We start from the raw sequence: 27,378 nt of genomic DNA on the forward strand, positions 1-27,378 counted from the left end.
AAGTAGCGATGGAGCACGCATGCAACAGCAGAAGACGAAGGAAGTAGCGATGGAGCACACATGCAACAGCAGAAAACAAAGGAAGTAGCAATATAGCACACACCCAACAGCAGAAGACAAAGGAAGTAGCGAGGGAGCACACATCCAACAGAAGAAGACAAAGGAAACAGTGAGGGAGCACACACCCAACAGAAGAAGACAGAGGAAACAGTGAGGGAGCACACACCCAACGGAAGAAGACAAAGGAAGTAGCGAGGGAGAACACGTCCAACGGAAGAAGACAAAGGAAACAGTGAGGGAGCACACACCCAACAGAAGAAGACAAAGGAAACAGTAAGGGAGCCAACACCCAACAGCAGAAGATAAAGGAAGTAGCGAGGGAGCACACACCCAACAGCAGAAGATAGAGGAGATAGTGAGGGAGCACACACCCAACAGCAGAAGATAAAGGAGGTAGCGAGGGAGCACACACCCAACAGCAGAAGGTAAAGGAAGTAGCGAGGGAGCACACACCCAACAGAAGAAGACAAAGGAAACAGTGAGGGAGCACACACCCAACAGCAGAAGACAAAGGAAGGAACTCAGCTAGAAAGAAAGAAACCCTCTTTTCCCTAACTCCGAACTTGTATGCTTAACATTATCCATCTGCATCTTTGACCTCAGCTGTACTCATATCCTTAATGCTTCACCCCCTCTACATAACAATCAATAGCCTGGCTCCCTTTATCCAACTCTCACATTTTCTGCACCAGTATCTGCAGTACGATACTTCCTTGTGCCTCACAGTCAGGGGAAATGGTGGTCTTGGGGAAGAAGAGTGAATGGCTTAGTTGTGCTAAAAGACTGCAACAAGAGATTCACAGTCCACGTCAGCATGAGTGTGAAAAATGTAATGATAAAGACTGTGTAAAGGAATGAGTATGTGGTTAAACCTTGAAAATGCAGACTGTGAAGGAGTCAGCATAATTGCAAAATATGGAATGATAAAGACTGTGTAAAGGAATGCGTATATGGTTAAACACTGAAAATACAGGTTGTAAAGGTGTCAGACCACAATCAGGAATGAAACAATGATAAACGGTGGGCGAGGGCAGAAGTATGTTATGTCTACTTTGCAGCCTCTTAATCTCGAGTCCTTATATTGCATATTGATAACTTAACTCATGATAGTTCAAATGACACCATTGATGTGATCCTGTTCGACTGCCTTTTTCTTTATCAGAAAGCAAACCTACCAATAGCAGTTAACATAACTTGTTTCGGTTCTGTTTCTTACATTTGTAATGGTGGTTTCGATTTCATTTATATTAATATCAAATAATTAGTGAGATAAAAATAATGTAAATGTAAATGAGAATTTTCAATATTTATACATTTAAATGTATTTAACTATTTTTTTAGAGAATAATTTCATACATGGGTATTTTTTTATACGTTTCATAGGTTTTTGTAGCAGGTTTTAAGAGTTTTTAGTATACAGGGATTCATAGTAAATTGGAAAGTGAAAGATTTTAGGGTTCAAGGATTGGTCTTGTATGGGGTAGTTAACATTTTTTGGGATTCGGGGATAGGTAGAGCATGGGGGAAGTAAGGTGTGTTTAGGGTTCAGGGAGGGTTAGAGCTTACAGGTACTAAAGAGTTTGAGGGCTCAGGGATGGACTTTGCCTGGAGATAGTAAGTGGAGTTTTAGCATTTGGGATGAGCAGCGTAACAGGGTAGTAAGCAGTTTTTAGGTTTCAGGCATGGGTACTGCTCATGGGTAGTTTGTAGATTTCAAGGTTCAAGGATGGGCAATACATAGGGGCAGGGATGATTAGTATATAGTGAAAAAAAGGTGGTTTTCTGGTTCAGGGATGTGTAGTCTATACGGACATTAAAGTGTTTTTAGGTGTCAGGCATGGGTGGTTTTCATGGGCAGCAAGGAAATTATAGGTGCTTGGTAGCAAAACTTTGGGGGTGGTTAAGTGTGTGTGTGTGTGTGTGTGTGCATGCTTGTGTGTGGATGTGTGTGTGTCTGCGTGAGTGTCTCTGTGTGTGCCTGTGTGTCTATGTGAGTGTCCGTGTGTGAGAGTGTGTGTGTGTGTGTGTTGATGTGTGAGTGTCTCTGTGTGTGCCTGTGTGTGTATGTGTATGTGAGTGTCCTTGTGTGAGTGTGTGTGGGTGTCTGTGTCTGTGTGTGAGTGTGTGTGTGTGCATGTATGCAAGTGAAATGCTGCAATGCTGAAGTTGTGGGATAAGGAGTGAGACAGGCCATTCGCAAGGATTTAGTGCTGTACATATAAACCAGGAAGGGGGAAAGGATGGGGAGTGCTGAGGAGTGAATCCTGTTGTAAATAAAGGGTTCTCTGAGGGTTTCTTACCTCAGTCGTGGTATGGTGCAGTCCGGATGCTTGAACCCTTCACACAGCTGTGTGACCCCCGCATCTCCCACTGTGTTATCACTAAGGTCCACTTCAGTGAGTGAGTGATTAATGCTGAGAACTGAGGCTATCTCTGCACAGCAGGCATCAGTGAAGGAACTGCTTCCGATTCTGTGAAGGAAATAAACACCGCTGAAAACCCTGAGAATCCACATAATAAGCATTCAAGTAGAGGTGGCATGCAAAGAAAGCCCTAACTTCAACGCAGCTCACATGACAGACACATCCCCTTCCTGCTCAAAAAATGATGGAAACGGCTAGCAGGATGTTTACCGCAGCCAGTGCCATGCTAGACAGGGCCCAGTGAGAGAAAGTCTGCGGTAAGCATGTGCCAAACACTGCTAAAAAAAAGGGGGTCGTTCATTCAGCATGGGTGAGAAGAAACTATCATGGCCCTGGCAAAGTCAAAACAATGACTCTCTTCTCCAGACATTGATGGTCATGGCTGTACCATGGTTTTTACCATGGCTGTACCATGGGTTAGACATTGATGCACATGGCTGAGCCGTGGTTTAGACATTGATGCCCAGGGCTGTACCATAGTTTAGACATTGATGCACATGGCTGCACCAAGGGTTTGACATTGATGCACATGGCTGTACCATGGGTTAAACTGTTGTGTAGCCATTTTAGTTATAGCTCCCTGCACGTTATTTTAGCACACTAGGCCTACCGCTGTGCACTTTAACCTAGATATATTTTATTCAGCTTTGTTTATTATTTTAACAATAGCCACTTTTGCGCTCTTGTTTACTTTCTCTCTATCTAGCTGTTCTTGCTTAGGCCAGCACTACGTTCTCAAACAAGAAATTCTTGTTTACTCTGTGCTTCTTTCAAGGCTGCAGTAAGATAAGTTGCCGGTGAACGTGGTAAAAGCTTTGTCTCTGGTATTCATAGAAAACACACATCCTTACATAGGGACATTTTCTCAGAACATCAGCTGTTTTATTATAAAAACACTTACTTGTCCCTCACACGTTAGAGGGAGATTTCAGCCAGAGAACCACAACTGTATGCTGATTGCCGAATGCTTCGCTGCAGATGCTAACGCAGACCGCAGGCCTTAATTCAGGTATGGGGGATAATGTCTTCCCCGGGGAACCTGAAGGGCAGAACTAGAGCTTAACATGGTGTGCTCTATTATAGCCTAGGTAGGAATTAATCTATTGACTCCAGTGACAATATGGTAGCGTTATTTCTATGCTTCACTCTCCTTGTCACAATTTTAATTGTCATGCTGTATCGTCTTGGTTATTGCAGTACATGCTTTCTTATCAAAGGTGCAGTCACTTCATTAAAATCCTTTTGAAACATTTACTGCCTTGGTTTGTCATTGTGTATGTGAGACTAATGTAACTGAGAGAAACGGATGTGATCTGAGTGACCACGATTTCCCTGAGGAGTCAATTGTGTCATGCGCTCGGCTGCCCAATCATCCCTGCTCTCGAGTAGAGATGAGGCACTGCTAGTTAGCCAGAGTAAAACCCGGATTAGGGCGACAGGCATCACCTGTAGCGGGTCAGACTCAGTCTCCCACAATGCGGGCAATTCTACCGCTCAAGTCCAGTAGTCTTATTAGAATATTAAGAGTCTACGCGACAAGACATTCAGGCACATGGCTGTATCATGGATTACACATTAATGCCGATGGCACTTCCATGGTTTTGACATTAATGCACATAGCTGTACCATGGGTTAGACATTGATGCACATGGCTGTACCATGGTTTAGACATTGATGCACATGACTGTACCATGAGTTAAACATTGATGCACATGGCTGTACCATGGGTTAGACATTGATGCACGTGGCTGTGTCATGGTTTAGACATTGATGCACATGGCTGTACCATGGGTTAAACATTGATGCACATGGCTGTAGCATGGGTTAGACATTGATGCACGGGCTGTACCATGGTTTTGACACTGATGCACATGGCTGTACAATGGTTAAGACATTGATGCACATGGCTTTACCACGGGTTAGACATTGATGCACATGGCTGTACCATGGTTTAGACACTGATGCACATGGTTATACCATGGTTTAGACATTGATGTACATATCTGTACCATGGGTTAGATGTTGATGCCCATGTTTTCGTAGGGATGGGCCAGGGATGGGCAGGTGCTTTTTAAAGCAGGATGTACAGGACATTAAGGAGGAATCCTATCTGATCTCAGTGCTGCATTGTCCTAGATCCTGGGAGAAGCCTGATAAAAAGTGAAGTGCAGTTTGCATTCTGAACCTCATTACAACTTCCTGACAAGGTCAGTTCAATCCTTAGGGACTGTTGTCTGATACTTAGTTTAAGTGCCTTAAGGATGGTACTTGATGCCCTGGACGTGACGCTCACTTGGAGAGAGAAACACTCGAATTTGCTTAGTTCTGGAATAATGTGCTTACATTTGTTGGTGTCTGGGATCCATCTGACTGCTGAACAGAGGATTGCTTGCAACCAGTTCATTCGGGTAGAAGGGAGTTTCATGGGTGTGGAAATCACAAAGTCCACCCTTGAGGTGACTAATCCTTGGACAGCTTGCTTTTGATCATCGGCACACATACAAGTTGTACTTGAAGGGGTCACTTTTCACTGTAGCATTTACGTGTCTTTCAGTCACTCTGAAGCCTTACAGCCCCTTTGAACTTCTCGAAGTCTTAGCTTTTTGGCCCATCTCCCTGGAAAAGTGTTAGAGCGCCCACTGACCACAGTCGATGGCTACCGTAAGCATGTCCGGAATTTGTTTCCCTCAAGCGACGAGGGAAGTAGCAGAAGATAGATCTCTGCAGGGCTCACGCTTTAGTAGTAGCACTCAGGCAGAAAATCACTATATTCAGGGAAACTCCATTAAATGCTAGAAGTTACTTAATAAAAAATACACTACAAGTAGATGAGGGGGTAACTCACGAAGAATTAGGAAAGAGAGTAGAGAGTACATCTCAGCTTCCCTATATCTTTGGCTTGTGATAGAAATGAGGAGATTCAATTTCAAGAGCTCCTAACCTGCAAGTGAGGGATGGCCACTAGAACAGAGACGGGCATTCTGACATGCACAGCGGTTCAGCTCCAGTTGGAGCAGTTCCTGCTTACACAGAAAAGTTGAATGTAGCAAAATAGATGATTCATTACCCTGCTAAACTATGAGGTCTTCTGGGCTTGCACCAAGACAACAGATGCTTGCGGCCAATGAGTGGTCTCAGGTGCTACAGTCGTAGACAAGACAATTACCTGGGCTCCACTTTCTTAACGTAGTTTTCGTTACAGTCAAAAGGGGACATAGATTTGGACTTCCATTAGCTCCTGGTGACTGGTTGACTCAACTCCCTTCTCACATGGGTTCAGCGTTGGCACATCCAGTAGTCTTAGAAGAAGATGTTGGACCTACAGGTAACACTTGCCCTACAGATGCTAGAGAAGGAGACAGTAAAGGAAACAAAAGATACAAGGATGGAGCCGTGAATGAGATATGGGGATCTCTCATCCTGTAAACAAGGATCACACTGTCCCATCTGCTGGGATCCACACAGCTCTACATGCCTGGGCAAGACACAAGGTGCCTCGTCCCCGTAGAAGAACCACTGGCATCACTGCCTAAAAATGTCATGGGACATCAGAAACATGTAGGTGGTCCTATGTGGTTGAAAGATTTTCTAACAATGCCCCAGCTGTCACTGCCCACACATCAGGTGGCAGGAAGAGACCCCTCTTGGCTATGAAACAGATGTCATCCCAAGCATTGATTTTATCCGCAATTCTGTGTACCGGATGTAATCTTGGTCATTGCTCCGCCAGACACCACTTACACCCTTTTATCACCAGATGTTGTACCTGGTGTACATCAATGCCTAACAAACATATTTTATTTACAGGGCTATAAAAAAGGAAAATCTCCACAGCAGTTCCTGTGCTTAGACAAGTTAGTTATTGCTACATCAAGTTGTTATTTGACCAGCTTGTCTTACCTACATTTAGTCCATTCAATCAACTCACGGGGAGAGAGCGTACACCACAGGAGTTGGGGGGAGGGACAGGATGAAGTTGAGATCACACCCAATTGATGATGCAAAATTTACCCCCTTCCTGTTGGGGTGGTAACTGTGTAGACTTTCTGCATCTTTGGGGGCATTGTTACTCCTTGATATGAGTACCCCAGCCTAGGCTTTGCAGGTGACTCCTGTTTGTTATTAATCCCCATGGGGTTGATATACCATGGATGTTTATGTCATGATGATTCTATGTGTATACACTACTGCTTGTCCTCTGTCACTGTATTGAATGCTAATAAAGTTTGCTTGCAAAAGAAAAAGTTGTCATTTGATCATCTAGAACGTCATACTTAAGCCAAACTGCCTTTGTTTCATCACTTTGGAGAAATCTCTAAATGACACATCTGGATCCCACATGTTACACATCTGGAAGACTCACATTACACAGCCAGAACCCATATAATATATAGCTAGAACCCATTCATCACACTTCCTGAACATACCTAGAACACCATATGTAAAACCAAACGCTCTTCTACAACTTACACATGACAGGTCTAGAAAGCACATCTCACACGTCTAGAACCCACACACTACACATCTAGGATCATACATCTGGAATCTCACACACTACATGTATAGAACCCAAACAGTACTTAACTATGGTGGGATGCTGGAAAAGTGTAAAGGGTGTTAAAATTATGTCTGACTAGGGGGGCCCTAATGGGTAATGAGGTTACAGCTGCCACCGTCAGAGGGGCTGTAACAGACACTTCCCAAAAAACAACTATCACAAATCTAGTGCAGATCTGATGTAATGTGCATCCACATGAATTTTACACTTTGTAAGTTCCTATGAGGCACAGAGTGTAAACTGGGATTACAGTACTTGTCCAACCTGTCTTGGTAAGAACTCAAACTACTAATACGTCGCACCTCAAACAACATGCCACTGATATAGACAGCATTATGCGGTATGTTGGGTCTTAGTGGAGGGGATAATGTGTCTGAGGCAGAGAACCAGTGGAAGGGATGTGAACTTCTTTTAGATACATGTAAGAAAAACATGAGAAACCTCAGCTGTCTGGGGATGTCATCTGTCATTGGTCTGAAGTCCTTGAGTACTAAAGGGCAGATAAGCCTCAGGGAGGCACCAGGTCGATTCCCCCACCTCCTGGCCAGTCAGGCTCAGGTTGAAGCACAACCAGGCCTCCAGCTGAGCGTGGTTAGTGCAACAAGATGGTGGTGTTGGATTCTGGTTGTCCTTAATTCTGTGTTATGTCATAGATGGATCAGACCAGCATAATCCTTTAGTACCCAGAGCAGGTGTATTGGTACAAGACACACTATCAATAGACAACGGGCCAGATTCACAAAGATAAAGTTAGACCAAAGTCAAACTTAGAGCGAAAGTTTAACTTTTGTACTTTTTGTATTCACAAAGGTAAGGTTAGACCAAAAGTCCAACTTAGACCAAAAGTCTAACTTAGACCAAAGGTCTAAGTTTACTAGTAGTAACTTACATTTGTGAATACCAAAGAGTAGTTTTGGTTCAAGTAAGCCTTTTGGTCTAACTTTACCTTTGTGAATACCGAAAAGTAGTAACGTTAGACTTTTGGTCTAAGTTAAAATTTTGGTCTAACTTTACCTTAATGAATCGGGCACCATGTTTCTGCAAAGCCTTCTCCATCTCCCCAAGATTCCAGCCCTCTTAGCCTGTCATTCTAGATGTCTCAGTACGAAGAGCAAAACCACAATACCGAATTAGTAATTAGATGGATTGCCATGTTCAGCACTGCCTTGATGGTTGTCAGTATGAACCGAAGAGCACCGGTCAGAAAGGCGTAATCTTAACCGGTCCTCTGCAGACAGCATCAGAGCCTGGGCGGAGTCTGCAACAGGTACATTCTGTTAGCGGATGGAGCTGGTGCACACTTCACTTACGTCGAGGTCAGAGAGGAAGCCTAAAGACTTTGGTTTGTCAAAACAAAATAATTCTGACATCTGGGGGTTTAGTGGGTTTGGGTAAAAGGCATTATCATCTGAGTTGATCTTGAGGTGGTGACCTGATAGGCAGACCTTGGTACAGTTAACACTCCTTCTAATAGAAGCTAATTCTTCATATTGAGGGCCACTTTTGAAGATTTAGAAAGTCCTCAAAGATGTGCATCTTTAGAGAAGCTTTCGGTCTTCAACAGAGATAGTCTGGGACTTGTTCTCAACACGGCCATTCTCCAGGTGACTCATGACATGACTCAAAACCACCCCCAATCCAACCTCACACACACCCATGCTTTCACATACACACTAACCATCAGCTGTCGGGAAGATGTGTCAGTGAGTCCCATTCATCTGTTGAGTGTTGGGAGGTTGAGGAAAAGCACAATCGAGTAGTGGGGGGATAACTCACATAGTTCCATGTAGGATAGTAATTCGGAATTTCCTAAGGATTCCTCAGGATTATGTGGAATTATGCAAGAAGAGTAATTTTGCGTTTAGCACTATTTCTTAGTGCAAAAATGTCCCCTCATGCCCAAAATGTAACGCAAGGATGAACTTCGTGATAACAAATACAGGGAAAAGCAGCAGAACACATAGAGCGAGGGCCGCTCGTGCTAGGTGAATGTTCACTCGCACTAGGATTCTTTTCCCAGATTACTCTTAATTACACAAAGAGGAGTAATCACATTATACTCTTAATTACACAAGCAGAAGGAATCACATAATTATCAGTAATTCTGCATCAAAGAGTAGCAGTGAATTACCAAAATGACTTTGATTACTCTGGCGGAACTCAAATCCTGCCCAGACCTACAATGGACCCAAGTGAGCAGCTGCTACACCTTGGTGCTCACCAGCCCTCCCAGGAGGCAGAGAAGGTGTTATCCAGGCAGAAGTCTGAGGATGAGTAGGTGTGTGTGGGTGAAAGGCGGTGAGGGTGAGTCTGAAGCTCTGAGTCTACACAGGGAGTCATAGCCCCTGTGCCTACTCACCCGACTGTTTGCATTTTGCAGCCTGGATGTTTCAGTCCTTCACAGATCTTCCTCACTCCATCATCTCCAATCTCATTCCCGCACATCTCCAGGTGCGTGAGAGAGGGGCTGGTGTAGAGGGCTGAAGAGAGGTCTTCGCAGCACGCGTCGGTCATGGAACAGTGCCAGGTCCTGTAGGAGACAGGCAGTGACGGACAAAGATATGAAGACAACAGGAGTTTGTGTGAGTTTAACTTCACTCAACAACTTATGGAATGCAGAGATGCAACTGCAAACAAACCTGATACAGATGGTTCTTGTTCATGGATAGACAATCCCTACATGGCACGCGATGCTCAATATACCAGCATCACTGCCTGACAGAAAGCAGCAGTGGAGCTAGAGAACAAGTGGAGGGGAGGCAAGTGGTGTGGTCTCCAAGGGACAGACCCAGAGGTGCACCAGAGCTCAGCAGGCGCGGCTGCAGTGGGATGCGCTCAATACAGGACTAGTCTAGAGGTCCAGAATCGTTTTGGGGTCAAAGGTGGGTCGTACGTGGTTGGCCTTGGTGATTGAGGTGACAGAGTGACCCAGAGGCACTAGCATAGTTTGGCTGGTTCAGTTGTTTGCTTCTCTTGAGTTATGGTGTGTGGTGCGTTGTGGGCTGTGTGTTGTGTGTTATATGCTATATGTGTTATGTTAGACTTTCTAAAGTGCTCGGACGTCCCTGAGGGCTTCTTGTAGCTGACAAAGGAACTGCTTTGCTTGTGGAATCTGTTTTCCCTTTTCATAGCGTCTAATGTATGAGAAATGGAGCTGGCGCTAGCACGAACCACATTTGTCCTTTCGTCCCTTTCGAGATGAGATTGCAATAGATCACACAATCATTGCTGTCTTCCTGGTGTAACAAAGAATTGTGAGCTTTGCACTGAAAGGCGGGAACCGTCTCAGCCTTCTAAGTGTCATACACCTGGATTAGGACAGCCTGGCGGTCCCAGACGCGCAGTAAACACTGTTCCAACTCACATTACCCGGAGAGACCCTGAGAGCCTCTAAATGTATGTAATAGAACTATAAGAGACCCTTCGAATGAACTCTGTGCTACATTGTTTCTTCTTGCTCGTTTCCCATTGGTGCATAGCCTGAGGATCATGTACCCTGTAGCAATGTTTGAAATCCAGGGCCGGCTTTAGGGCAGTGCGAGCGGTGCGGCCGCACCGGGTGTTGGCCTGGACTCCCCCTGACCTAAGTGGGGCGCTGTGTTTACCAATAACTTACTAAACTTGCGATTTAAAAACACCTGCTGAGAGGTTCCTTGTGCCCCCAGCCCTCAGGAAGCAATTAAAATGTCAAGGCAGCTCTTGTGATTAATGTTCCTGCTAGGGAGAGAGATGGGAGTTTTGTCTAGCGGCAGCTTTGACTCGCCATAAAGTAGCGTAGAGGGTTGAAGGGCCTGCTGCAAAGCACAGAAGTATATCTTATGTGGATAGCTGAGCGGATCAGTAAAGCCAACCTTTACCAGCATTTTAAAACAAATGCCTGTATGTGAAAGGGGGGCTCTGGAGAGATGAGGGGCACATTTGCCAGGTGGTATTGAGGGAATCCAAGGAATTGGTAATGGGGTGGGTGGGCAAAAAAGACTGTCGCACAGGGCGCCACCAGCACTAAGGCCGGCACTGTTGAAATCCTTTGTCCAAAGTCCTCTGAAAGGACATGCTTTTCCTCTGTGTGGACCCCAGTACCTTCCTTAGGAGGCAAGTCTATGCTGGATTTTCTATTGAACTTCACTGAGTTCTCTGTTTTATGTGCCTTGATGCTAGCTTCATCCATGGCCTATCTTAGGTATGATGCTTCATTATTCCTTACACAAACCTTCAAAACTTTGGCCCCTGTCTGTCATTGTTATTGGGAATGTCACAGCCTTATTTCTATTTGTGAGCTCCAGTGTATTAGAGGCGGTTCAATCAGGGAGCACCAAAGTCCGTACAGGGACCACCCCACCCCTGGCCGAGCCGTTGGCGCGACCTTGGTAACATAAAGAGAAACGGATTTGCGCGTTGACATGAGCGAGCCCTGCAAGGATAGAACATTCTAGAGCGCATAATATTTAATGTATAGTTTAAGTAATTTCTTAAGGTGAAGTGTTTGTTGTTCATAAGCAGAAAGGTGACTTCAGCAGCGATAAGCTTGTCGTCTGACATCAGAGCATGAGCCGTTCATGGTGGCGAGGCCCACCTAGGCTTGAGTGTATGAAGCACAGGAGCTATGGAGCATGAAGTGGGTGACCTTGACTTTCAGGAAGGGGAGGTGCTAGGTACCCAAAAGGACTACCCAAAAAGAGGGCATTTATGGCACTCAAAGACACAAGTAGTGGAAGGAACTCAGCTTGACTCGGACATAACAGGCGAGAGAGGAAGGGTGCACGTCAGGGGGGAGGGGTGCGGATCAAGGGAGAAGTGAGAGTGGGGGTCAGGAAGGAGGGAGGGGTGAGGGGCAGGTCAGAGAGGTGGGAGAGGAGAGGTGTTGTAAGGTAGGAGGAGGGGTGCATGTCAGGGGGAGGAAGGGTGCGGTCACGGGGAGGCAGAGGAGGAGTGTGGGTCAGGGAGGAGGGAGACGTGTGTTTTTCAGGTGGGAGGAGGAGTGCAGGTCATGGGGAATGGGAAGGAGGTGCGCGGGTCAGGAAGAAGTAGGGGAAGGTTCTGCGTCAGGTGGAAAAGAGGTGCACATCAGGTGGGGCATGTGTCTGGGGGAGAAGGGTTGTACATCAGGGGAAGAAGGGGTGTGGGTCAGGGGAGAGGTGAGAGTGGGGAGTCAGTGAAGAGGAAGGGTGGAGGTCAGGGGTGGCACCTCCATTAGGGTGGAGGAGCGTCACCCCCCCGCCAGCAGCAGAAGCTGCAAACCTTTCACCACGTAGGGATAATAAACTAGGTTTATTATCCCTTTGTGGTGGAAGGGGCGGGCTCAAGGGGGTGACGAGCACAGAGGGGAGTGCACTGTGCACTCCCCTCAGGGAGCATGTGTGTTTGGCCAGCTGTCTCAGCCCGGCCAAACACACATGAGCACAGGGCTCTCTCCAGCCCAGCAACACAGTTGCTGGGCTGGAGAGAGCCTGCGCAGGATCCCAGTCTTCCTGGGAGCACCTACCCAGGGCGCTCCTAGTCAATCCTGATGCTGCTCTGAGCAGCATCAGGATTGGCCACAGGGCAGGATGGGAGCCTGTGCCTCCCTGCAGCGAGACAGAGGAGAGGAACGGCGCAGCGAGGAGCAAGGTAATTTAATTTTTTTTAAATTAATTTTTTGACCCACTCCTGTGCACTGCCCTTCCCCCCACGCGCACCGCCCCCTCCTCATTAACGATGCCAGCCGCGACTGATGAAGGTCACATGGAGGGGTGCAGGTCACAGAGAGGAGGAGTGCAGGTTGGCATGCAGCAAATGCAAGATTTCCCTGCTGTCTCAAAGGTGATGGAAGATTGCAGTCTAAAGAACTGCAAGCAAGCTGAGGCCTAGAAAGACCATAAGGCAACACAGAGCAATGTTTTGAGCTCAAAGATGAGATGACTGGCTCATGATCCCATTATGTTCCTTATCATTGTCATCGTATTTACTTGTTGCATGAAATTATTGTCATCAAGCGTTGGCAATGCCAATAGGTCTGGCTTTAAAGGAAAGTTGCATGGTAATATGATGCATTGCAAGTAAACAGCATGGGAATAGATATGTACTTGTGTGGATGCAAAGAACAGTAGAATAATATTGGTGCAAGTTAAAAGGTCTGGTCACAGTTGCGCTGTCAAACCAAACCTAAAAATCCATCCAGATTAATGACTGCCCTCCTCCGCTATGTGCTGCTGCCAGAGAAACACAACATAAAGTATCGAGGTTTAAGACACTTTAATAGCATTCCAGTGTCATGTGTGTGGCCATGAAAGTTGAAGCTCAGGCAGCTGGATAAATAAATAAAGTGGTCACAGCTAAGTGGACAGCAAGCACTTTTTTATGGAAGCGCGTAGCAGCTGCCACAATCAAAACTTGTATTCCTGTCTCCCAATTTGTGGGTGGAGCCAAAGCCCTTTTAGTGATGCTCACACAATTGCCTGGTGACAGCTGCCAGACCACACCACAATAAACACATACATATATATTTTGCGCTTTACAACCACGGTTGTTGTAGTGCGCCTTTCTTAGTATATCAGGGGTCAGTGGCGTAGCAAGGCTGCCTTGTTTGGGTAGCACAAAGAACCATAAGTGAGTTGTGGAGGCATGCGCTGCACTTGTGATATCTACACTTCTGTCAAGGATATACCAACAGCTGACACCTGTTTAGTTCTACGTCCTGCGGCACAAGGTGAGCATTTTCAAGGCTTGTACAATCTCTGGTGGTAGGAGAGAGGATCCTGATGAGCCTGAGACTTTGAGGTATAGCCCCTCCAAGGCTAGCTAGGGGCCAGCCTACTGCAGGACTGTTCTGTTTGAGTCACAACACATGACATACAGTATACATCTACCGCCATAGATGGTATACATGGCAGACTTCATTTATTTTTGGAACTCAATATTAGGTGTTATGATTGTCCAGCTTGCACATAATAATTTTGTCAGCCAGGAAAAGCAGAATGTGTATCTCTGTCCCTGAGATTCAAACCTGCGATGAGCAGGTTTCACTTGGGACAGTAGTGCATAACCCCATGAGCTAGCTCACAAACAATCTATTATGTTTGTAGGAGGCTGGCCCTCTATGTAGTGTGCAAAACTAGGCACACTATGCAGGGGGTCCAGGCAACCACACGTTGGTTTCCAGAACTAAAAAATTAGACCACTTAATGCTCCAATTATTAAGGTAGCTGGTCAACCAGATTTTACAAAAAATACTTCAGATTTTTGTATACATTTTAAGATCAAGATCTTTAAGATACGTTAAGTACTTTTTGAGATATTATTTTTTTAAGTTTTGGTAAAGTTAGTCTTTCTGTGCGTAATTACGCACTATAGGAATCAATGCACAGTCACATTTAAAAATGCATTAAAAATCGTACAGTTGAGCTACCAGTCTCTTCTTTGCAGGATGGTCACAGCAGTCGGTGAGCACCTTATACCAGCTGGAGAGTCTCAGACGGCTCCCAGTTCTGGAGGGAGCAGCGTTGGAGAGGCTCTTGGCACTGGCACAAGGCCACCTGGATGGGCCACTTGGAAAAGGAGCTGGTTTGCAGATTTAAAGATGGCGCCTGGGGGTCCCCTTAGGCCGTCAAGGTCGCAAGGGGTTGGAGACCCGGGGCACACAGCAGATCTCATGATGCAAGGCCCAGGGCGGGCAGGTGCAGGGCGTTTTGGAGGTCTTGGATGCTGTGCGCAACTGAGTCCACTGGAGCTGGAGGTGAGTCTCTTTGAGGGCTGCTTACAGTACAACAGGGGCACTCTGGTCGGAGGTCCAAGGTGTTCCTAAAGTCCCTCGACTTGGGCTTCCTCCTGATCATTTTTCAGCTCTGGAGGAGCTGGTTTTCTGCTTGTCCGATGTCAGCTGGACCAGGTTGGTCCAGTGGTCAGCTCCTCCGCAGTGGTGATTGTTGGGACTCTGGTGCAGCAAGCAGGGGTCTTGGAGCCTCTTCTGGAGCAGCAGGTCATCTGTTCTCGTCCTGTTGGGTTCTTTGGTGCTGTTTTCTTTTCTTCCTGTCCAATCTGATTTCTTGGTCTAGGGGAGCCCACTAAATACTGAATTTAGTGGGCATTTTAGGGGGAACCTGGTAGTGTCCAATGGGACACTTACCCTTGGGTAGCTACACCCACTACAGTGACCACTTCCTGTGGAAAGGGTCACTTCCCTAAACCTCATTGGCTATTTTCCTACATTCCAACATGGAGGAAAATGAAATGGAGGGTCCACTTCGCCTGTAAGCCCCTAGGGGTGGTGCATGCTCAGTGAGACCCCTCCTCCTACCCTCTGTGGGGTTTTCCCGCCTTTGCTCCCTCCAAAAGTGGGGGTGTGCAAAGCGGGAGGCCATCTGCTGCTAGCAGCAGGCCTGGAGGTCGAGTTTCAAGGGCGGTAGCCCTTTGAAGCTCACTGCCAGGGCAGTGCACATTCCTTAGGGAGGGGGTGTGTAGGGATATTTGTGTTTTGACCACTGACTCCGTGTCGTACCACTTTGCACTTGGCTTAGCTGTCCACCGTCACATTAGCGGTCACAAGTAGCAGACTCCATTTTGTATTCAGCTTAGCCTTAGCTTCACCGCCACTTTAAAGGTGCAAGTATTTTTCCGTGTTAAACATGTTATGCAACGTGTTTTCTCGTTAATGTTTTTATTCTGCGTGTCTGCGTGTTCTTTCTCACCAAGGGCTAGGACATAATGTGGAGGAGTCAGGCAGTCAGCAAGATAAAGATGGTACTGGAGGGACCGGTTTAGTTTTGGAAGGGACACCTTGGGAACTTGGCCATTTCCAACGTGTTTCTTTCAAAGCTGACCTGAAGTAGCTTTGAACAACAGGGAGTGGGCGGAGGTTTTCTAGAACTCTCTCCTCTGGCTTGTTTAAGGTATATAAGAGACCCAGGATTGACAGTGAGGGATTCAGAGACTTCAGTCAGGATATTGACATTGAATGTCTGACACCCCATGAGGGTAGAGATCTCTTTCTCTCTTGCAGACGATCTTTGTAGTCTACGGCTTGAAGCTACGGAGAGAAAGATGAAGCTTCAGATAGGCCCCATGGTGATGAATTTTCACAAATGATTTGCTTTGCATTGTGTATGAATATATATGTCAATATAGGTATTTGTATCTTTGCATGTATATATTTGCTGTTTATAGATTGAAGATTCTGTGTACATGTTCTTACTTTATTGTTGCATATTTTAAAGGTGCCTTTTTGGTTATACTGACCTTCCTTCATGAGCCTTGCAAAGTGATTTTATAAATGCCTTCTTTAGACTAAGAAGCGCATTCCAGAGATTCTTTTTGAGTCTTTCCTGTATGTGTGTTTTGGCTCGGTCAGCAGTAAAGCAAAACAGGGTGTTAGCTCCTCCACCCAGGAAGGGCATTGTTTTACAAACCGGAGAGGCAGGGCTCTCCCCTGGGGTTTGTGTATTGACCATCTGGATGTAGCAGGCTTGCTGGAACCAGTCAGCAACCATGCCAGGATAGTTAGCTTTTTCAGGGGGCACCTCTAAGGTGGGTGGGTGAGCACCTGGGTACTTTTTATAATAAATGCAATATGGTACCAGTTTGGATTTATCATTCTGAGTTGTTTGATACCAAACAACCCAGGGTGCAGAGTGGCCATTATGTTGCTGGGAAACTTGTATTGGCCAGTATAGCTCAGTATTATCAGTGACTCAGTATTATGAGTGGTTCAGTGACATTAATAGCTCAGTATTATAAGTGGCTCTCTATCATCAGAGACGCCATGTTATCTATGACTTCATATTAATAACGCATCATTATCAGTGGACGAGTAGTAATCAGGGCTCAGTATTGTTTGCTGCTGAATATCAAGAGTGGCACAGTGTTAATCAGTGGCTCAGTAATAGCAGGTCAGAACTTTCAAAGGTTCATATCATCAATGACTATACTTTTATGAGAAGCTCAGATTTATCAGTCACCCAGTATAATAGGTAACTCTGTTATCAGTGGCTGTCCATTACCCGTAGGGTAGTGCTAATATCTGCTCAGTATCACCTGTGGCTTCACCATATGACGTGTTAAGCAATGCCTCTGACTGGACCCCTCTATTTCGCCTCCTTCTTTGTTTGGGGCGTGATGATCCTTGTGGAGTAATAAATAGAAAGAGGACTACAGCTCTTAATCTACATTGATGGGAGCACAATGGGGTAACTGAGGACTGAGACTGATTGGTTCTAAAGGGAGCATCTTGAAATGCTTGGTGGTTGGACCAGCCGAGGGCACAAGGGACATCTGTGCTGCTCTGCTGTTAATGCTCAGGTGACGGGTAGCCGTACCACCACCATCCTGGGGGAACAGATAACTCAGCAAAGTAACAATGCACGGGTAAGTAGAAGCAACACAAATTAAATAATCAAAAAGAAAAGAGATTAGTAAAAGTGGTGTTCTTCTAGTGAAGAAGTGAGGTAGATAACACTTAGCGATGCTTCTAGGACCCAACACGGGCAGTGCACGCCAGGACAGTGGTCAGGCCTGCAGAAGAGTAGGCAAGACTGCCCTCCTCCGCTACGTGCTGCTGCAGAGAAACTCAACATAAGTTATCTACATATCTAGGACACTTTAATAGCATTCCAGTGTAAGTGTGTGACCATGAAAGTTCAAGCTCAGGCAGCCGGATAAATGAACAAGGAGGGCAGATGAACAGAGACAAGAGCGCAGCAGCAGAAGGGACCCAATCATCTGGGAATGGAGGAGTGAAAGAAGAGGTGATCCAGACACCAGGCACCACTGGGGGATCTCCTGCATAGAAGAGGAACCCAGAAACCAAGTGGAAATCATCACAAAGGTGCACTTCAACCAGGTCAACCTCCTAGGTACAATTTCATTATGACACAGGATGAGAGGATGAGAAAATGAATCATATGTGACCAGTAGATTCACCCACAATTTTGAGAACGTTTTTGCTATGACGGCAGAAAAGTCATTTCTAGGTTTGCTGCTAATTAAATTTACAGTGAAAAATTGTTTATATATATTTTCATTTTAGAATATCACTTTTTGATGTGGATATCATCAAAGATTTTACTAACAATGTTTTCTTAAAACATTTTCGGGTCTTCAAAGCTGAAACGTCACTCAAGAAGATCACAGGAAGACAATTAACAATATCTTCTTCAAATATTGAGGAAAAGTAAAGACAACCTCATCCTAAAACTCCTATGCAATGGGGCAATCAATCAATGCGACAGAGTCATTTTCAGATCACCATCTCCAACATTTTGAATTTTCAGTTTCAACATTTTCCTTGGAGTCCAATACAATCTGAAGAGTGTTCATTTGTGGGTCTTCTGTTTCTAGAGAAGGGCTTTCTTTGAAATGGACTTGAGATAATCTTCACACATTTTATCAATGATCTCTAAACCTTGTCCTTTTTCCAATCTTTAATACCATTTACTAAATGTCAACATGCCATTGGCTCTGATGCACTTATAGACTTCAGATGCAGGGAGCATATCTTGTGCTAGAGTAGCTAGCTGGAACTGAAGATGTTTAACTTGCCAGAAGAGGCAAGAATGTTTTCTGATAATTCCATATCCAATCTTTTAGGGGATGATACATAGATTAAACCTTTTTGAACATTAGGACAGAATGACCTTGAAGCAATAAAAAGTCCATGCTCTGTCAGAGTGGACCAAAGCAGACATTTCCCTTCACACTTCAATATTGTTTTTTTTCCTAATGTACCGATGACATTTTTTGGGGGGCTTATACCGCAATGTAGACATGTTTTATTCAGGGGATACTGAGAAAGTTTTACTGATTCCAATTGACAAGTATGGGGTTTCTATCTGTGTGTGATAATGAACGTTTTTAAAGAACAGAATTCTATAATTCTGAGCCATGTGAATTCACCCACTTTCTTGCACTAAAACGCACAAATGATTTGTGATGTTACTTCTCTGGAAACCCAAAACCAGCTAAGAATGCAGGGATTTCCACTTTGTAATAGGAATTAGTAAACCTTTTTTGAAACCTCTTGCAAGCTCAAAGGAATTTCCTTTCTATATTCATATTTAACATTATTGTAAGATAAGCATTGCGACCTTAAAAGACATCGAATTTGTGTCTAAATAGGGAGACTTCTGGGCAGCAGGTTCTGATTTGGAGAACGTTTCATCTACGAACATCTGTCTCCAAGGGCAACTTATGCATCAAAAGATGTGAGTTTATGCTTTCAAATGCATTGTCAGTGAATATGTGCTGCAGAACTCAGTGTTATTACTGGCTACATTTGTGATATTGGGCACTAGGGGCTGTGAACTTGGCATCCCACAGCATAATATACAACAAATCTGACTGCGCTGCAGGTAGTGCAACACAGAAGATGATGATTTACTGTGAGCTTGTGATTTTTAACAAATATCACCTTGATGCTTGAACCATTTTCCTGGCGGAGGATGCTTTTCTCATCTCAATTTAATCCACACCTGGCTGGTGAGTCCTTCTTGAGCTCCTATCACCCTCAATCTATCACATGAACAAGAAACCTTCGCCCCCTCTAGCTCCTGTGGCCTGGGTCACTGGGATACAGGTGAGCTTCTGCGAGACCTGCAAGCTTGAGGCGCGGGATGACAGTCAGCTAGACTAATGAGGTAGGCTCAAGCACGATCACTAATAATAGTAGGCAGTGCTTAATTTGAGCCAGTGGTTTACGGTGCTCGACATCAGCACTTAATTGTTAGTACCAGCGCCTATGACAGCCTGCCACATGGTGGCACTGTCTGCCTAATTTAAGTATAAGCACAACAAAAGCTGTTTATTAATTCAACATACATTAACAACTGCTAATGCCTGCCGCCTAAGCCATTCTTATAGCTTTTTGGAGCATGGAATAGTCTGAATCGCCACACTGGGAGGCGTGTGATGGTTGGACCTTGTGTTAGTAATGTCAGTGGGAGTGCTGGCAGGGGCAATGGATGGTCCAAGCTGCAAGGTCTTCCTGGCAAGAGCCCTGGCACTTGTTTTCTTTCTTTTTTTTGCAAATTAGGCACCGATAGTAGAAGACCACTGTCTCTACCCCGCCACTTATAGCGAACTAGTGGGTCCTTCCTGACCTGAGAATCTGACTAAAACTGGTTTTCATATGGCTGGAACCTGTCTGCAATGGCACTGGATTGAGGCCCAAAGAGATGATCAATTTCTTAGATTAATTAAAGCAATCCATTCAGTACTTGTTTGTTTTTCACAGCATAACACAATGTGAAGGTGCTGTGGTCCAGCTGTGTAGTTAGTTTGCATAGGGCTTGTGTGTGGCAGCCTTATATCTCTGACATCCACCAGTTCCAAATATCTGATGGTGTGGGGCAGTCTGAGCATTTATAAGGTGGAGTTAAGCCTAGGAGCGGCCAGTGCTATGGCTGATGCCTGTGAGGGAGGTCCATGGAGACCTCTGCGTACTACAGAAGTCTGACATCCCCAATCAGGGAGAGTCTTTCTTTATACACGCACCCCGAGCCAGAAACTTTACACCGTCACACTCAACTTCAACAAATCTTGTTGCAATGATAGAAAAAGACTGTACAAATGTTCATCAAAGACCTGAAGGACCAAATGAAGAGAATGTGCAGATGAAACATCACAAAAGAAAGAAATATTATTATTTCCTGGGCTACAAGTTCACTTTACTGCCAGCCTGGGAGTTCCCCTCCTTGTGTAAGTGCATGCATGGGTACATAACTGAGCAGCGGTGTGTAACTGGGGGGGGTTTAGACATAATATCGAAAACAGAAATATTGTGGGCCAAAATATTGTGTCAAGAATATTGCGGATAAAAATATTGTGAAGGTAAGTTTCTATAGATAAGCAAAGTTAGACTATATATAACACCACATATATGTTCCTTGACGATATAGGGTGGCAGAGAGGAAGGTGTCCGGGGGACCAGGGGGATGGTGGCCCCTACCAGTTAGGAAGATGCAGCTGTAAAGCCCCCCATGGTCACCACCGCTGCAGGGGCACAACACATAAGGGCATCTGAGGGGTCTCTGTGCTCTTTACAACACACTGGTACTACCCATGCAATGAGCTCGAGCGTGTGTTCTAGGCAGTCTATCCTCCATGAACGCGCCAACGCAGGGGCCAGAAGCATCCTTACCACAGCTTCTGTATCCTGCAGTTGGGGTGCTTCAGTCCATTGAATATCTGCTGCACCCCAGAGTCCTCCAGCTTATTATCAGCCAAGTGAAGCTCTGTCAGGGACTGGTTAGAGGAAAGAACAGAGGAGACATCCGGGCAGCAGGAGGCTGTGAGGGAGCAGCTGTCCAACCTGTGGGGGGCAGTGAGAGAGTGACTGAGGACAGGTCATTGTCAGCATCCTGCAGATCCCCACAAACACAAAGGGAAGCATCAGTGGAATAATCGGTGAAAAATAGCACAGGCACTGCTTAAATCAGGTTCCTGACGCTGGACACAAAACTGCGGTGATGGTATAAACATTACTGCTATTAACCTAAATAAATACATAGCACACACACATATGTGTATATGTGTGGCTATATAAATATGTATGTAAATACATATAAACATAAATATCTCTCTCTCTCTCTCTCTCTCTCTCTCTATATATATATATATACACACACTTACACACACATATGTGTATACATGTACCTATATAAATATGTATGTAAATATATATAAACATATGGGGGAACACTCCGTGCAGCGTTTCCTTGCAGCACCTAATCGCCAACGGTGCCAGTCCTTGACGCGCGCCACCGCATCTAACATCCAACACTTCCTTAAAATAATTGAGGCAGACAGCACCCCACGAGTAAATAAACTGGTAGTTTATTACAATAAACATATATACACATATATATATATATCACATGTGATTTATTGTCTCACCATTCCCTCAATGGCAATAGTAGATCATATTATATCAATTTCTTTTATGTATTCTATGTATGCCATAAAAGTAACATATATTTTTGTTTTAGTGGGGATGAGGGCATGTGCTCCCGTCCTCAAGACTCTTAAAGGCCCTATGGACCACGTTCCCCAGGGCCGATCGTTAAACACCCGGGGGACCCCATCACCCTACCGCACCCTACTGCACCCTCCCTTCACCCTACTGCACTCTACCTGCACCCTACCTGCACCCTACTGCACCCTACCTGCACCCTACCTGCACCCTACCTGCACCCTACTGCACCCTACCTGCACCCTACTGCACCCTCCCTGCACCCTACTGCACCCTCCCTGCACCCTACCAGCACCATACCTACACCCTACTGCACCCTACTGCACCCTCCCTGAACCCTACTGCACCCTACTGCACCTTACTTCACCCTCCCTGCACCCTACTGCATCCTACCTGCACCCTACTGCACCCTACCTGAACCCTACCTGCACCCTACTGCACCCTACCTGCACCCTACTGCACCCTCACTGTCCCCTACTGCACCCTCCCTGCACCCTACAGCACTCTAACTGCACCCTACCTGCACCCTACTGCACCCTACCTGCACCCTACCTCCACCTTCCCTGCACCCTACCTGCACCCTACTGCACCCTACTGCACCCTCCCTGCACCCTACTGCACACTACTGCACCCTACTGCACTCTACCTGCACCCTACTGCACCCTACCAGCACCCTACCTACACCATCCCTGCACCCTCCCAGCACCCTCCCTGTGCCCTACTGCACCCTACCCTCCCTGCACCCTCCCTGCACCCTACTGCACCCTACTGCACCCTCCCTGCACCCTACTGCACTCTACCTGCACCCTACTGCACCCTACCAGCACCCTACCTACACCCTCCCTGCACCCTCCCTGCACCCTACTGCACCCTACCCGCACCCTACTGCACCCTACTGCACCCTACCTGCACCCTACTGCACCCTACTGCACCCTACTGCACTCTACCTGCACCCTACTGCACCCTTCCTGCACCCTACTTGCACCCTCCTAGCACCCTACTGCACTCTACCTGCACCCTACCTGCACCCTACTGCACCCTACCTGCACCCTCCCTGCACCCTACTTGCACCCTCCCTGCACCCTACTGCACTCTACCTGCACCCTACCTGCACCCTCCCTGCACCCTACTGCACTCTACCTGCACCCTACCTGCACCCTACTGCACCCTATCTGCACCCTACTGCACCCTCCCTGCACCCTACTGCACCCTACTGCAACCTCCCTGCACCCTACTGCACTCTACCTGCACCCTATCAGTACCCTACTGCACCCTACCTGCACCCTACTGCACCCTCCCTGCACCCTACTGCACCCTACTGCACCCTCCCTGCACCCTACTGCACCCTACTGCACTCTACCTGCACCCTACTGCACCCTACCTGCACCCTACTGCACCCTCCCTGCACTCTACCTGCACCCTACGTGCACCCTACTGAACCCTACCTGCACCCTCCCTGCACCCTCCCTGCACCCTCCCTGCGCCCTACTGCACTCTACCTGCACCCTACCTGCACCCTCCCTGCACCCTACTGCACTCTACCTGCACCCTACCTGCACCCTACTGCTCCCTATCTGCACCCAACTGCACCCTACTGCACCCTACTGCACCCTAAAGCACCCTACCTGCACCCTACTGCACCCTACTGCACCCTACCTGCACCCTACATGCACCCTACTGCACCCTACTGCACCCTACTGCACTCTACTGCATCCTACCTGCACCCTACCTGCACCCTACCCGCACCCTACTGTACACTACCTGCACTCTTGGAACACAGGTTTTCCTCCTCCCGGCGGAAGCAGAAAAAATGTAGCTCTTTCCCAGTGGGAGCAAACTAATGAAACTGGCACTCATCGCGCCAGGATGGGTCCAAGCAGGAGAGCCAGCAGGGGCTGCTGAAGCCCTGGAGCTCCCCCACTGTGTGATGGGCAGCAATTGCTGTGGGTGCCTGGGTGGGGGCACCCACATAATTTTCAAAAGTGTTGCAGCCCTGATGGGTAGGGTCACCAGGGCCTCGTAATGGCCGTTGGAGTGTGGCCACGTGCCCCCTTCCTCTAAAAATCGAGGGCCGTATTTATAGGCCCCTAGCGCCACAGAAGCATCACTTTTTGTGACGCTCCTGTGGTGCTAAGCAGTGCGCTGTATTTACAAAGTGGCGTTAAGCCACTTTTTCTGGCTTAACGCCACCTTGTAAATACGGCCCCTTCCCACACTGCACTGTGTGTGGAAGGGGCGTGCAATGGGTGTTGCTGTGGGCGGCCACAGCAATATCCATTGCATTTTGACGCTACCTCAGATTTATTAAATCTCGTAAACCTGAGTCAGCGCCAAAATCTAACGTCACCCCCAGGGGTAGCGTTACCAGGGTGCAACGAGGAGAAATACTGTTATTCCTCCTCGTTTTTTGCGTTTTCTATCACGCATAGAAGAAGCAAAATGCCGGAAATGATTGTTTATGTGCGGGAAGGTGTTCCTTCCTGCACATAAACAATCATGTGAAAATGACGCTTTGTCACTTCTGTGTGTGCTGCATTCTACAGCTCACACAGAAGTGCCAAAGCGCCATTAGTGATTGTTTATGTGCAGGAAGGGACACCTTCCCGCACATAAACAATCACACCCCTCAACACAGACATCCTTGTACGATGGTGCAAGGATGCCTGCATTAGCGCCTGCAGCTAAATTTAGCGCCAGTGCAGGGGGAAACGCAGGGGTGCGCCATAAGTCCATTTAGCAGTTTTTGCAGGACTACTATTCGATTTCCCTATGGAAAATTGCATGGGGAAAATGCGTTTTTAGGACTCCCCTTTTTTCAGTCCCTGCTTGACAGCTCACCCTGAAACTTTCAAGCTGAGGTGGATGAACTTTACTTTGGAAAGCTTCTTTACATTTCCTCAAACTGTGCCAAAGTTATTAGCAAACCAAAAAATGCTTTTCCTTTGGGAACGTGGTCCTAACTATACCCAGTGATTGGGCCTGACGTCACTTACAACCCCTCAGTGATAAATATTCCAGATTTTCATAGTTGCCATTTTTAATTCTCATTAACGGAGCTCCCATGTGTCCTAAGGTCTGGTTCATATTATTAGACCAGTCAGAGGCTGTGCTTACCAGAGTGTTTGGAGTTTGCATTCTTGATGCTTCAGTCCTTCACACAGCCGTCGCACTCCAGAGTCGGACAGCACGTTTTGACTCAAGATGAGCTCCACGAGAGACTGGTTTACAGTAAGAACCGAGGCGAGGTCTTCACAGCACAGACCTGTGAGGGAACCATCACTTATACTGCAGGAGAAAATGAAAAATGACTGTTACACCAAGAACTGAAGCGTAAACATCAATGCTCAGACAGCGCTTGCGGAACAAGTGCTTCACTGAGGGACACACCTGCACTTGGTGTCAAAAGAGATTTTGGGCCTGTTTTACATATCCCATCTGCCGTATAACGATTCCATTATTTCCTATGCAAATTGTAATACGGGGGATGGGATATCCGCCATGTTTGTGACAGAGTAGCCCTTCTGCGGAAACTCTAAATCAGGCCCTGTGTTCGTAGTGTATGAAATAATACAGCCCCCTCCATCAAACCAAAGTCTGCTATATGATTTGGTTGTGCTCTACTTTTTCTAAAGTCTACACTTAGTTCTTGCCACCTCAGTGTCACCCTTTGCACTCAACTGATTCACACCGGCCCACATTGCTTCCACTGTAATACTTGCTTAAGGGCAGGCTGCATGGTTACGCTGGGAGTGGGTTGTCTGGATCAGACTGTCGCCAGAACGCTGTGCCTGATACTTGTTACACACAGAGGTGAGCGAGCCACTAAAGACTCGAGCCAGGCTTATACTGCCAGCGCCGGCAGGCTGCCTGGTCACTCTGGGCGTGGGTCCGTCAGGATCAAACCATCGCCAGAACGCTGTGCCTGATACTTGTTACACACAGAGGTGAGCGAGTCACTAAAGACTCGAGCCAGGCTTATACTGCCAGCGCCGGCAGGCTGCCTGGTCACTCTGGGCGTGGGTCCATCAGGATCAAACCATCGCCAGAACGCTGTGCCTGATACTTGTTACACACAGAGGTGAGCGAGCCACTAAAGACTCGAGCCAGGCTTATACTGCTGGCGCCGGCAGGCTGCATGGTTACTCTGGGTGTGGGTCCGTCAGGATCAAACCGGTGCCAGAACGCTGTGCCTGATACTTGTTGCACACAGAGGTGAGTGAGCCACTAAAGGGTTGAGCCAGGCTTATACTGCCAGCGCCGGCAGACTGCATGGTTACTCTGGGTGTGGGTCCGTCAGGATCAAACCGGTGCCAGAATGCTGTGTCTGATACTTGTTACACACAGAGGTAAGCGAGCCACTAAAGGCTCGAGCTAGGCTTATACTGCTGCCGCCGGCAGGCTGCATGGTTACTCTGGGCTTGGGTTGTCTGGAGCAGACCGGCGCCACAATGCTGTGCCTGATACTTGTTACACATCGAGGTGCGTGAGCCACTAAAGGCTCGAGCTAGGCTTATACTGCTGCCGCCGGCAGGCTGCATGGTTACTCTGGGAGTGGGTCGTCTGGAGAACACCGGCGCCAGAATGCTGTGTCTGATACTTGTTGCACACAGAGGTGAGTGAGCCACTAAAGGCTCGAGCTAGGCTTATACTGCTGCCGCCGGCAGGCTGCATGGTTACTCTGGGCGTGGGTTGTCTGGAGCAGACCGGCGCCACAATGCTGTGCCTGATACTTGTTACACATCGAGGTGCGTGAGCCACTAAAGGCTCAAGCCAGGCTCGCGCCAGACACCAGGCTCTGGCTCAGCTCGAGGTCTTTTTGGACCCTCGACCTTAAAACAGGCCGGGCTTCAATATTCCTTCTGCTTGCCAAGACTCTCTAAGCTCACGCTCTAAGAAGTAAAAATAAAGCATAAACCTCTGATGTTAAAAGGGAGATAATAAATAGACATCTAGTGGCTGAATTGCATAACATGAAACCACAACCAACCCAGGCTTTCCCACTTGATTAAATGATGTGATTATGTGAATTATTGTTAAAATTGAATGTTGCTTTATGCTTACGTTCATACTTAAAATTGCTAATTTTAATTATTACCTCTCAATCTATTTATATAATCCGATCTACTATTGTGAACCGCTTCTGCACGTCGAACAACTACAATTTTTGGAAAATTTTAAGACATTTTTTCATATTGTTACATCATGTTGGTTGCATGATTTACATGCCAACTATTTTCAGGGCTTGGCTCGTGTGTGGGCTCTTAGAGCTGAGACAGACCCTTGGCTTCGCTCTCCCTGTTTATTTGTTGGCTTGCCCACCTCTAGTTACACACACACCTGTGCCTGCTACCTGTTAGACGGAACCATTGGCTAGCTTCAAAGTCCCTGCAGGAAAATGTACT

General features: G+C 46.7%; 1 protein-coding gene across 6 annotated transcripts in view; it reads right to left on the reverse strand.

Annotated features, from left to right (window-relative positions):
- Positions 1 to 27,378, reverse strand: part of LOC138295275 (uncharacterized) — a 304,183-nt gene that overhangs the window by 43,877 nt on the left and 232,928 nt on the right. For all 6 annotated transcript variants that reach the window (XM_069233470.1, XM_069233468.1, XM_069233467.1 and 3 more), the window contains 4 exons: positions 25,091 to 25,261; positions 21,146 to 21,316; positions 9,401 to 9,571; positions 2,361 to 2,531 (listed from right to left, as the gene is read on the reverse strand). In XM_069233470.1, the coding sequence (XP_069089571.1) occupies positions 2,361 to 2,531; positions 9,401 to 9,571; positions 21,146 to 21,316; positions 25,091 to 25,261 (684 nt within the window). The remainder of the gene's footprint in view (positions 1 to 2,360; positions 2,532 to 9,400; positions 9,572 to 21,145; positions 21,317 to 25,090; positions 25,262 to 27,378) is intronic.

This window comes from Pleurodeles waltl, chromosome 5 (genome assembly GCF_031143425.1).
Source record: "Pleurodeles waltl isolate 20211129_DDA chromosome 5, aPleWal1.hap1.20221129, whole genome shotgun sequence".
Lineage (NCBI taxonomy): Eukaryota > Metazoa > Chordata > Amphibia > Caudata > Salamandridae > Pleurodeles > Pleurodeles waltl.